Source organism: Saccopteryx bilineata, chromosome 7 (genome assembly GCF_036850765.1).
Source record: "Saccopteryx bilineata isolate mSacBil1 chromosome 7, mSacBil1_pri_phased_curated, whole genome shotgun sequence".
In the NCBI taxonomy this organism is placed as follows: domain Eukaryota; kingdom Metazoa; phylum Chordata; class Mammalia; order Chiroptera; family Emballonuridae; genus Saccopteryx; species Saccopteryx bilineata.
In genome coordinates, this window is record NC_089496.1 from 16,218,411 (window position 1) to 16,231,550 (window position 13,140).

General features: G+C 46.5%; 1 protein-coding gene across 2 annotated transcripts in view; it reads left to right on the forward strand.

Moving 5' to 3' along the window:
• LHFPL3 (LHFPL tetraspan subfamily member 3) overlaps nt 1-13,140 on the forward strand; it is a 787,193-nt gene that overhangs the window by 698,661 nt on the left and 75,392 nt on the right. Inside the window, exon 3 of one of the 2 annotated variants that reach the window (XM_066239946.1) lies at nt 9,074-9,120. The exons of the other annotated variant lie outside the window; for it this stretch is intronic. Within the exon in view, the coding sequence (XP_066096043.1) occupies nt 9,074-9,090 (17 nt within the window). The 3' untranslated portion in view covers nt 9,091-9,120. The remainder of the gene's footprint in view (nt 1-9,073; nt 9,121-13,140) is intronic. 2 annotated transcript variants of the gene reach the window in all.

Here is a 13,140-nt window from a genome sequence, read left to right on the forward strand (position 1 = left end):
ATTTACTGTGTGTTTTGCTAATGAGGGTGATTTTTTTTTCTTTTTTGTATTTTTCGGAAGTTAGAAATGGGGAGGCAGTCAGACAGACTCAGCACATGCACCCAACTGGGATCCACCCGGCATGCCCACTAGGGGGCAATGCTCGGCCCATCTGGGGCATTGCTCCGCTGCAATCGGAGCCATTCTAGCACCTGAGGCAGAGGCCATGGAACCATCCTCAGCACCTGAGCCAACTTTGCTCCAATGGAGCCTTGGCTGCAGGAGGGGAAGAGAGAGATAGAGAGAAAGAGAGGGGGAAGGGTGGAGAAACAGATGGGTGCTTCTCCTGTGTGCCCTGGCCAGGAATCGAACCTGGGACTTCCACACGCCGGGCTGACGCTCTACTGCTGAGCCAACCGGCCAGGGCTGAGGGTAATTTTTAAATTTGCTTCACACGTGGCATCCAGGCAGGCAGCATCCAGAGCCAGGAGACCTGCTATAGGCACGAACAGCACCAGCAAAAAATCACCTAAGATGAGCTGTGATCCTCAAGCGCAGTGTAGTCACCAGTTCATTCGTTCATTTCATTCTGTAAACACTTATCAAGCACCTACTATGTGCTAGTTAGTTCAGGGAGATGGAGATAAAGTAGTGATCCAAGTAGACGAAATCCCACTTCTCCTAGAGTTTGATTTTTTAATGGGGGAAGACAAGAAATGAATAAATTCATAAGGCAAGGAAATATCAGAGAGGAAAGTGCTGTGCGGAGAAATGAAACCCAGTAACATGAGAGGCAGTGACCAAGCAGCTCCTTAGAGTGGATGTTCAGGGAGGGCTCTGAAGGCATGACACTGAAGTCTGGAGAGGCTGATCCATGAACAATCTCTGAGAAAGAATCCCAGGCAGTGGAGAGAGCAAGTGCAGAGATCAGAAGGTGGGAACGAGGATCAGAAGGAAGCCGCGTGACTGGACTAAAGAGGAGGGAGAGGGCTGTGAAATGAATCTGGAAGGCAGACCAGGGCCAGGTCCCCCAGACTGTCAGCCAGGGAAGGGACTTTGGGCTCCATTCCAACCCTGACGGGAGCACTTGGTTTTGCCGAGTGTTCTGATCGGCAAAACCCGGTTATCTCGCCACCGTGCCTCTGAGGTGACGTGAGGAAAGCAGTGACTGAGCAGGAAGCTGACCGCCCGCCCTGAGAATGGAAGGCCAGGAAGGCCAGTATCAGACTGCGGTGCACATGAACCCCGGGTCCTGCCTCCCTGTTTTCCATGAGTTCACTGCCATTCCAATGTTCTGGAAAGAACCGAAGGCTGACCACTGCTCGGGTTCACTTCTGAGACGCACCACAAACCAGGCCCAGGATCATTCGGCTGTTACAGATTGTGAGTCTGCATAGAGCCCCTTCTAGGAGCCAATCTCAAAGGATGTCAATTTACCTGTAAGGACAAATGAAAATTGCACCTAGTGTGGTGTCTGGTTCTGAAGCACATGCAAATGTATTTGGAAATTATCCCAATGATAGTAAAATAAGTATCTTCCTTAATATTTCCCACTGACAAAGACTTTTGTTCCATTAGGAAACGATCAATGTGCGTTTAGCCAACCCTGGGCAGGGAATCAGGAACCCAGGTTCTGACCTCGCCGCTGCCACCAATGTGCTGTGTTTAAAGTGTGGTAAAGCACTTTGAGGCTTGGTCTGCTCACCTCTGAAGAAAGGAAACTGGACTGACATCTTGGATCATTCTCGGTTCTTTTATTTGACTGCCCATAAGCCACCATCCCGATTTCCTGGTGGCCACATTTGTGAGAAAGCAGGGCGAGGGCAGGGGCATCTGGTCCACCCCACCGCTGACTGAACCACACCGGAATTACATCTATACCTTTGCCTTCTTGAGCTTCCTTCCATTATCAGTTGAACCAGCCATCCCTGCAGTACAGCATAAGTGAGGTTATCTTTCTCACTAAACTATATACTCTTTGATATGCTCCAGTCACTGAATTTTACTGAATGTTTACTATACACCTTCATTCAATCCTCAAAATAACCTCATGAAGTACTAGCATTATCCCCAGTTTAATACAGGAAACTGAGCCTTAGAGAAGTCCAGTCATTTGTCCAAGGACACAGCTAGAGCAGAAGAGATTTAAAACCAGGTTCATTCCAGGATCCCTGCAGAAATCCAGCTGCCACACTCCAGTGCCATCACTTACTTATTCCAACAAATTCCTCAATACATGTGAAAGTGTTTGACAAACATCATTATGTGCTCAGTAAGTGATTCTTAAATGAATAAATGTTTAATGCGCTGCTAACTTGCCTTCAGTATTCACTCATGGTGCTCTGGAGAAGCATATAGCCTTGCTAACCAAAGGGCTTATTCATTCTATTGTTCATGAGACCAGCCCAGTAATCGGAACTTAACCTATGTGATAGTGAATTTTATGAATCAACTTGACTGGGCTAAGGAATGCCCAGATAGCTGGCACCAATGCATGTAGGCGTCACACACTCTGAGGGCCTGAATAGATTACAAAGTTGGAGAAAGGGTCAGTTTGCTTTCTTGCTGGAGCTGAGATATCGCTCCTGGTTATTGGGCCTGAGGACTCAGACTGGGACTTACACCATCAGACCCCAGATTCTTTGAATTCAGATTGGAGCATATGCCATAAGCTCCCCTGGATCTCAGGCCTTTAGTCTCAGACTGAATTACACTGATTTTCCTGGTTCTCTAGCTTACACATGGCAAATCATGGGGCTTCTCAGACTCCATAATTACGTAAACCAATTCTTATAATAAATCATAGGTAAACATAGTAGTCACTAAATTTTATATCTGTGTATCTTATTGGTTCTGCCTCTCTAGCAACCCCTGACTAATACAACCTACATACTTAACCTACATAATGGTTCTTGACATTCTGCACTTGGGCACATCTCCCAACTCGGTTAGCCGTGCTTTGGAGCAATGGTTCCTACCTACAGGGATGGAGATGGAGAAGACACATGAAAACCATCTGGGGAGCTTTTCAAATTGTAAGAGTTCCACCTCAGCACTTGCCCTCCCCCAGTGGACTCTAACTCAGTCAGGGTGGGGGGGAGATGTCCAGTCTGACACAGTCCCGAGTGTTTCTGACGTGGCTCTCCGTGCGCTTCCACCACTCCCACCCCCTCCCCCAGTGGACTCTAACTCAGTCAGGGTGGGGGGGAGATGTCCAGTCTGACACAGTCCCGAGTGTTTCTGACGTGGCTCTCCGTGCGCTTCCACCACTCCCACCCCCTCCCCCAGTGGACTCTAACTCAGTCAGGGTGGGGGGGAGATGTCCAGTCTGACACAGTCCCGAGTGTTTCTGACGTGGCTCTCAGTGCGCTTCCACCACTCCTGCCCCCCCCACAGCGCCACTGAGACGAGCCACCACTTTAGTGAAAGTCTGTTCATCTTGTCATTTAAAGGAAAGCTGATCTTCTTATAATCCACATTAAATGAGGAAGCTTTGTGTCTCTGACTTGAACATAAGGGCATCCAGACTTCCAACTGTATAGTGTATTACATAATTATCCTCAGCACTTCCCAGATGGGTTTTGACTGGAAATGACTTACATATTTATGTTTTGTTGTATCTTTTTCCAAAGCTGGCCTCTATAGCATAGTACATAGCTTGCATTCAAATTTTTTTAAAGGATAATAAATGTTATAGAGCAGCACTGTCCCACAGAACAATGACGGGGATGTGCTATATCTCCTTTGTCCAATATAGGGTCCCAGACACATGGGACTTTTGAGCACTTGAAATGTGGCTAGTGAGACTGAGGAACTAAATTCTTTATTGTATTTTGTTTTAATTAATTTGAATTCAAAGAGCCATATGTGGCAATAACTACCATATTGAAATGTGCAAGTATATTTTTTAACCAAAATAATGTATAACTAAGATCCACTGCAATATTTTTAAAAAATCACTTTTCAAATCCTTTTTCCTAATCCAATATAAAATAACAACACTGTAAGAGCCAAAAAGAAATTCTAGCACACTTACATTTCCACTGGGGTAAGAATTCTTAAAGAAAAACAAAATTCTGACACAAGAGTAGAAGAAAGCAGATGGATAGGCAAGAAAGCGACCCTCCCGAGGGGCCTCCGGCTGATCCCTCGTGATCTGTGAGACAGGAGTCACGGGGGACTGTCAAGGGGAGAAATTCCCTCTCAGAGGAAAATCTAAATGTGTTTGTAGCCACCTGTCACCCCAGAGGGAGACAGAATGGTAATTAAGTTTGTAAAACACGGAATTTAACTACTGTGCGAGGCCAGCCAGGGTGTGTCCAGTGCATTTTAACTGATGGAACTTCATTCCTGAAAGCTGGAAAGTTGCTGGTGTCACCTAGATAACAAGTGGGAAACCTGTATCTCTTTTGTTCTAGAAATCTAGCATTTTCATTAAAAATAACATCCCACAAAGGCAGGATTGTGCTGAATTTTTATCTAAAACAAGTATTAGGGAAATCGCAAAGTGACCCAGGATTCAAGGCGTTCCTCAGAGGGCTCAGAGGAGAAAGGAGCGACTCATTCTGCACCAGGACAGTGTTTCACAAATTGGATTTCAGAGACATAGTCTTGCGGGGAGATGGGGGTCTTTGTGTTTAATAAGGACATTTAATATTTGTATTCTCATTTTGCCAGTTCTAAAGATAAAACTTGTCTGTTTTCATTGTGAATTCTCTACTAAAAGTCATGTTTAAAGAATGAGATTTTAGCTTTTTTAAATGAATGTTTCTCAAACGCTAGTTAACAAAATTTATCAGAGGTCTCAGAAGAGTATATTCCTTTAAAGGGCTTCACAGTTTATTCAAATTTGGGGATCAGTGGCCTAGAGGCAGACCACACAAATCCTTTGATCTTTAGCTTATTAAAGGAATTAAAGCAGTTTCCTAACTTTCCCTTAGCTTTCTGATGAAGAAATTAAACCTTTCTGCACTCAGGGAGCAGGCTGGGCATACTACTCACATTCCTAGCGGGTGTCACTGCTTAGAAAGCTTCATTCTTGCATTGGAAAGGAAAGCAGCGTGGTAGGTAGAGTAGTGCTGGATCATGAGTTAGGAGACCTGCCACTAACCCTGGCCATCTCCAGCAGACTGTGTGTCACTGTCCTCTCAAAGCTTTTACGTCCTTATCTATAAAATGAAGCAATGGACAGGATAATTAATTACCAAGGTCATATCCAACCTAGATTTATTTGATTCTAACAAGTAAAATTACAGTACCATCTTACATTTTTTCTTTGAAAGGTCTGTCAACTAAAAATCATTTTCACCAGGATCTTATTTCATTTCTGTTCTTTTCTTTTTTTAGGTGTGAGGAGGGGAGATAGTGAGGCAGACTCTGGCATGTACCCCAACTGGGATCCACCTAGCAACCCCAGTCTAGGCCAATACTTGAGTACTAAGCTATTTTTAGTGCCTGAGGCTGATGCACTTGGACCGACCAACCGTGCTATCCTCAGAGACTGGAGCCATGCTCAAACTAATCGAGCCACTGGCAGCAGGAGTGGAAAAGGAAGAAAAGGGAGAGATGGAGGGAAGAGAAGCAAGTGTTCACTTCTCCTGTGTGCCCTGACCAGGTATCAAACCTGGGATGCCCATATGCCAGTCCAACACTCTATCCACTGAGCCACTGGCCAGGGCCCATTCTTGTTTCTTTCATTGCTACCCTCCACCACCAAGCACTGAAGACCCAGGAGGTGATGCTTTAGAAGGAAAAATTCGTCAACACTCAGCATTCTACCTGTTATCCACTACCACCAAGAAAGTGGGAAGTTAAAACGTAGAACCCACATTCCCAGGGCTTAATGCAAATCAACCAGGAAAAGATATATGTACTCAAGGGGACATTTTGAGTACTTTTCATAGAGTTTTAAATGAATTAGACAGCAGTTCACTCAAGTGTAAGTAAGTCAAATGGAAGCATAAAGGCTATATCTGTTTTTATGATTTGAGTGTTATAGATGAAATTATTTAATGAGTAGAATCTCAGCCTGTTAGCTGATCACCACTAAGAGTGCCTCACATGTTTGGTTAGCCCTCTGAACAGCCAAGGGGGCCAGTAGGTGCGGTGGTAGTACAAGACCTGTGTGTCTGTAGCAAAAAGAAAAGCAGGCCACACACACGTGCACAGACCTCCAAGCCACACTGCTTTCCAGTGGGTATAGCTTCCCTTCTCTCCAAGGACTCCTCGCCCGCTCTGTGGAAAGATGCACATAGAGGTGTCCTACTGCCTCAGCCTTGATGGAGTATGATACCTCTGGGCAGAGGGATCCAGAAGTCTGCCTGGTAACCTGACTCTGTAGCTAAGACAGAGCATAAAACATCAAAATACTCGAAAGGATTGCTTGGGCATCATCCTTTGTCTAGTGACAGAACTCTTTCTGTGCCTTTTCTCCTTCCACTAAAACTTAGCCCGACAGCCACACCTGGGGGCATCTGCACTGCCGTAGGGAGAACTGGGCCCTGGGACCCAGAGAGGCACTTAGAAGCTACTGCCATTGAACTCTAATAAAACGCACCCTGTACAGACTATGCACAGCAGCCTTCCCCGTGTCGAAGGCTGCGGACCCGCAGTGCGGCCCTGTGCTCAGACAGGCTCACTGACCCTCCAGGAGACAGAGCATTGTCTGTCCCATCAACAAGAAAAGTGTGACTGCCTCTATTATGTCTGTAAACTGATGACCTTCTGGACAGTGTGGAATAAAAGGCATCCAAAGCAAGGTAATGCCTTATTTAAATGATCCCCTTTGAAATCACCTTGTATTTCCCATCCTAGTTATAATTTGGCAAATTGCTTAATCATTCTCCTTAAATGTCTCTATTTCTGCAAATATCAGTTCATTAGACTTTCTCTGGTTGGAAATCCCTTTGCTCCTCTAAGTGTCCTCTGTCCCTTTCTCCCATTGGCACTTTTGTCTGAGCAACATTCTGATGCCATAAATAGCATCCCTTCAAAAAGTATAGAACAGATCAAGGTGTCTCTCCGTGGTCCAGAGCTTAAGCACTATAATCTGCATCCTTGAAGCAGTGCCTGTGGTTGGGATCTAAGATATAAGACTGTGTCTTTAAAAAGCCAGCTTCCCTGCCACACAGAGGAAGCTGCGATCTCTGGTGCCCGACCCGCTCCTGCTGAACTTGACACAGTAGAAGCTGCCCAAGAAAGAAACACCCAAGCTCAGCCTTTAGAAGCCTGCATCCCCACTGACAGCTAAAGAATTTAATTCTAGGATACATTTGTACATGAGACCATTATCCAGGTTTAAACTCTGCTATAGCAGAAGCCTTTCAGAGCACAACAACCTGTGGTTGGGACCACAGATATACATGCACACAAACACATACCCCACCCGGTGGGAGAACGCACCCAGTGGGAAGCTGGGCACCACCGTGGCATCTGCAGGGCACCAGTGCCCTTCTCTGGAGGCAGCCTTTCTGGCCAAGGTTGGGCTAGGCCACTACACAGGTGCTGATGTGTTCCTTGTCTTCTTCCTTCCTCTGTTCCACCAGCTGAAGGCTTACAACGTTGCTTATATTTTCCATGTGAAATGATGCTTACTGTACCTGACTTCCCAACACTAATAAACAAATTGCTTCACCCAAATGCTCACATCCCAGAGGGCCAGCGCAAGCCCCTGGCCTTTGAGAGAGTGAGGAAGGGCATGAGAAGACAGAGTGACAGGGGAGAGGCCTTAAACTTCTATCCTGGAACTTTCTGGAGCCAGTAGTGAATAAGAAGTAACAGAGCAGGCTACTAACCAAAGGGGAGAGGTAAGCAGAGGCCCCAACGGGAAGCAGGAAGAAAGAGGCTTCAATTCAGATTCAGGTGCTTAGAAGGAAGGGACTGGGGGCCCCGGGTCAGAGGAGAGGACAGCCTAGGAGTCTGGGTTTTCTGGAAAGCCACGTGTGTTTAAGGCAAGCTTGTCTCAGCTGGCCTGTCCATATGTGTAGAAGCACAAGCCAAGGTGAGGGGCCAGAGGGGCAGTGAAGAACTATCTGAGCTCTGGTACTGGACCCCAGGGGCACACACTGATTAGCAGAGGCAGACTTAGCCGGAATCATCTTTACTAGCAGGTTCCCTTTAAGCTAAGACCTCATTCTTTCAGCCTTGACCACAATATCCTGCCAAGTAAGGTCAAAGCTGATGGAATGGTTCGGGGAAAGAATAGGGAAGAAAGGTCATCCTCCTGCATGACGCACCCCGTTCTTGCACCCATACCTAGCAATTCTGTGTGAGGCACTGGGTGGGAGCCAGTGAGAAGGTGGGAGATGCCATCGATCCAGAGGGTCGTAACTGAGGATGAGTCACACAAGCATGACTCGTCCAGCACAAGCCAGGCCTCAGTGTTCTAACTGAGCTGTGTGTGGGTTAATTTTTTTTTTTTTTCAGAAACTTCAGGGGTTTTGTCAAATATTTTCAATCCACAGTTGGTTGAATCTGCAGATGCAAAACTGCGGATACGGAGGGCCAACTGTATTCATCCTTCTTAAAAAGCTACTCTGAATTGCTCTGTTATTTGAAATGATGCCCTCAATAATTGGAACAAGACCTTATGCACTTTTAACTTTGATTTCTTCTATTTTTTTTTTCTTATTGAGCATCTAAAATTTTCCAAGCCTTGGCTTTCTGTAGAAAAGTTTTGATCATCTATTCTGGATGTTGTTGCCTAAAGAATCCAAAGATAAAGTAACAATAACAACAATAATATTAGATAATGCTTGGTATTGAATAGGACTTTTCCAAGTATTTCAAATGCAGCATTAATTCATTCCATCCTCATCACAATCTGATGAGATAATGATACTATTAGACCCATTTAACAGGTGATGAAACTGAGGCACAGAAGATAAGACACTTGCCTAGAATCACATAGCTAGCAAAGTGGCAGAGCCAAGATATGAACCGCATTCTGACTATGAATCACCAGGCGTGAGTCTCCACACACTGTGAATGGGATGGCCAGGAATAACATTGTTATTTTTTAGAAGTTAAAAATAAAGTGTTAGCTCTTAATGTATTTTACCTTTAACTGTTCTGTTTTTCCCTCCCAAACTCTCAGATGATGGAAATGCTTAAAGCAAACTGAGGTAGTGTGAGACACACCATGTAAGTGTGAGCATGGCTCCTCGGCCCGCTGTGTTTGTGCGCTCTGCCCACCGCCCCGCATGTCCTCGCTGTGCTCAACTCCTGCTTTCGCCGCTTGGTGCTTGGGCCGCATGAACCCGCACTTCTAAGCCTTAGACTTTCTGTCTCTGTTCCTGATTTTATATGTGTACTTCCCTCCCCACAATCCCTGGCACATGGGTAGGAGCCACAGCACTTGCCACTGTCAGCTTGGCACCTCCCGGGGCAGGAGCTGGGGGCCCCCTGGGAATGTGTTTTGGTATTGTTCTCTGACAATGATCCTCAGAGTGTCAGCTTTTAGGATTCTAATCGTATGTCCACGTTCTCGTTGCAACATACTGCTTCACAGTGTGGAGACGTGTCTCGGCCTCTCTGTACTACAGATCACAGCCACCCACAGGAGCCTCAGCTCGGCAGTGCTCTCTGGGGCCACCGGCCTAACCAGGCTGCAGCTCTGCGAGTCTGTGGAAGAGTGGGTGCTATGTGAAAGCAAATGCCATTGTGCGCAGGAACAGGGCTGAAGTGGAGAGAAGTGGTCATCTTCTCATTTATTATTTTCTCTGTAATGTATGTATGACAGACATAAATCTATTGAACAAACCCATGATTATGAAGAATTATTAAGCGAGATATGGGCTATATTGGCCCTTCACTGTACAGAGATATGCACATATAATCACAATCTCTTTTAGTGTGTCTTAATCTATACAAACTATATTTCCATTTTGAGTGAATCAATATGTGAAAAACTAGATTTACAGATAAATAAACTGGGGAGGAGGAATTTGTGCCTGGCAAAAATATACCTGGAACATTTCAAATAGCCACTTGCCGCCTGGCTGGGGTTGCCAGTGGCAGCTGCCTCTGTTCTCCATCTCGGTGTTTGGAGTGTGTGCTGAGCGGGAATTAGGAGGTAACTGCACAAGTTGTCAGCAATGATAAAAATTTTAAATCAAAGGGGTTCTCACAAGACATGACTGAGCGCCACTCAGGCCCTTGCAGTGTTGAGCCCCAACCCTGGACACGTGCAGGATTCAGGAGCTGAGGGGTCTTTGGAAATGGAGCCTTCACCCCAAACCCCTGAGTTCCTAGAAGATGACTGAGGTCTCAAGAGAGAAACTGTCTCTCCCCAAATAGGGCAGAGCCTGGATTAAAACTCAATCCTCCTCTTTCCATCAGAGCATCTCATCAGTTTGGTGTCCTCACCCCTTTCTCTCTGGTGGAAAACCTGCATACAAAGCCAGAGAGTTTTTTATTTTTTGTTTTGTTGTTTTTGTTTTTGTTTTTAAGTGAATGAAAGTGAAGGAGAATACATCCCAAGAAAGGACCCGGGTCCCAGTCCTGACTCTGTCACCAAACATCTGGATGAACTTAGGAAAGTTACGATGCCGCTTTGGACCTCAGGCTCTTCGTCTGTGAAATGAGTTTGAGAACAGCTGGTTTCACATAGTACATGATGCTGAGTTTGGGTTTAACCTCGGGCTGTTTTACATAGTTTCCTCCCAGAAATGTTCACTTCCCACTATAGGATTACGGAAAAACGGATAGACAGACTGTGCAAATGGGGCAGCTCATGGGAGCAAGAGCCCTGTGCAGTCTGCTATTAACTGAAGCGGGGGGGGGGGGGGGGGCAGGTGCAGACGAGCAGTAGCCTGCCCCTTACGTGCACCTGTGTAGCTCAGGTGGACATTACAAACATCAGTTTTGGCCATCCCAGATATACTGATTTCTGAGGTTTGGAGTTTTCTAGCTGTTATCTACTTCTCTCCTTTCCAAGACACCACCAATTAAAGCTCTGGAACTTAAGGAGACCCAGTAGGTGAACAACATTACATTTTCTCCTTTCAGAGTACTGCTTACCGAGTTGCCAGGGCCAGGGAAGTCTCTGAGGCAGTAAAAGAATCATCTGAAAGCCAATAAGGCAAAGAGTAGAGACCAACACATACAAGCTCCCAACCCAGTTTTGAGATGTAGCCCTTGTTTACATAAAATTATAGAAATACAGATGTTAACCATATACGCAACGTCATTTTAACAGACTTTTCTTTTTCCATGGTAAATACATGGTATTTTTACAATACATCTTTTACCATTACTTGATTTAACATTTGGGGCCCATTTTGGTTTCCAAATTTGGCTTAATGTGCACCTTTTCCCAAAGTAGCCCGTCTGGGCCACAGATGCTAATCTGAAAGCTGGTGAAAGGGCAGGTCAGGTGTGAGGAACTTACAAAGGGGGGCCATTTCTTGTGCACTTCCTAGGCTCCAGTGCTGTTGGACAAAATGTAGCACTGCAAAGGGCCAGGACCGCAGAAGCACTAACGGGCTGGTATTTCAGCTTCAGAATTTTGGTGAAGGAGCTTTGGAGGCAGCAAGTCTGGCTAGGGGAGTTGTCCTCGAGGACTCTTAAAGCTGTATTTGCATGGCACTTCATATAAGATTGAAATTTCCCAACTGACCTTGTCCTGTGGAGGGAGCCGCTGCTGGAAATTATGGTAGGGCCAGCAGTCCCCTTCTTGGCAGTCATCATTGCCCTGGTGTTACCACTCCTCCCGTGACAACTGTGCGCTGCCTGAAGAGGGAACACGGCATCTCTGGGCAGCCACACATATTGAGGCAGAGTGCATTAGTGCCTCACTTTCCTTTTGTCTTTGCTGGAGAGTCCCCTAAACAACTCAAAGAGGGGATTTCTCAGGCTTCTTCTAGATCCTTCCTGTCCCCTTCCTAGGATAATTGTTCTGCTGAGACCTCTAGTGGCCGTGATGATAACTGCAGGTGTCTGAGGAGGACGGAGGGGAGGAACCAAAAATGCTGTGGGCTTGCCAAGCCAGACTTGATGGTCTGTGGAGGCCTTAATGCCGGTGAAGGAGGCTAGGCAGACCCACATTGGATTCAGGCAGACTGTAAAGCCAGTTGCCACGGCCACCATCAAAGCCGCCTGGCCCATGCAGGTTCGCATTGGATTCGGACAGATAGTAATGAAACAAGAGCCACAAACTGGTGGGCCATTATCTTTAATCCTAGCTTGCACCCGGCAGGCAAGTAAAAACACACACTGGGCTCCAAAACCCACTCATTCAGCGCTCACAAAGCTACTGACTTATCTGAGTTTCCTAGAATCAAAGGTTTCTACCTCATCAGCCTTATTCACCTCTGTTCCCCATCTCCTTCCTTCTACACAAACTCTGCTCTAACTGGCTTCTCTTTCAGCACTCCACCATCTTGGCTGCCTCTCCTCTCCTCCACATGGCCTTTATCTGCTCTCCTCTCTAATACTAATCTCAGGACCCAAGAGAGAGCAAGCTCCCGGTCTGCCCCACTTTATAGTGCAGAAATCAAAACCTTTAATCCAATATACAAAATAGGGAAGTCTCAGCCCTGGCCAGTTGGCTCAGTGGTAGAGCGTCAGCCTGGCGTGCAGAAGTCCCTGGTTCGATTCCCGGCCAGGGCACACAGGAGAAGTGCCCATCTGCTTCTCCACCCCTCCCCCTCTCCTTCCTCTCTGTCTCTCTCTTCCCCTCCCGCAGCCAAGGCTCCATTGGAGCAAAGATGGCCCAGGCGCTGGGGATGGCTCCTTGGCCTCTGCCCCAGGCGTTAGAGTGGCTCTGGTCGCGACAGAGCGACGCCCCGGAGGGACAGAGCATCGCCCCCTGGTGGGCAGAGTGTCGCCCCCTGGTGGGCGTGCCGGGTGGATCCTGGTCGGGCGCATGCAGAAGTCTGTCTGACTGTCTCTCCCCGTTTCCAGCTTCATAAAAATACAAAATAAATAAATAAATAAATAAATAGGGAAGTCTCTAATACAAAGTCACTTATTTGAGGCATAATGGAATTGCACCACCCCACATCAAAAAGGTGGGAAAAGCTTAGTCCTAAAACCAAGCCCCAGGCTACAAGGATCCTGCCTGCCTACAGACCGCCCCCAACACACATTAATATCACCTGGGCAACGGGCTTCCACATGGGCAGCACCATCTTTAACAAAGTGAGCATATTATATTTTATC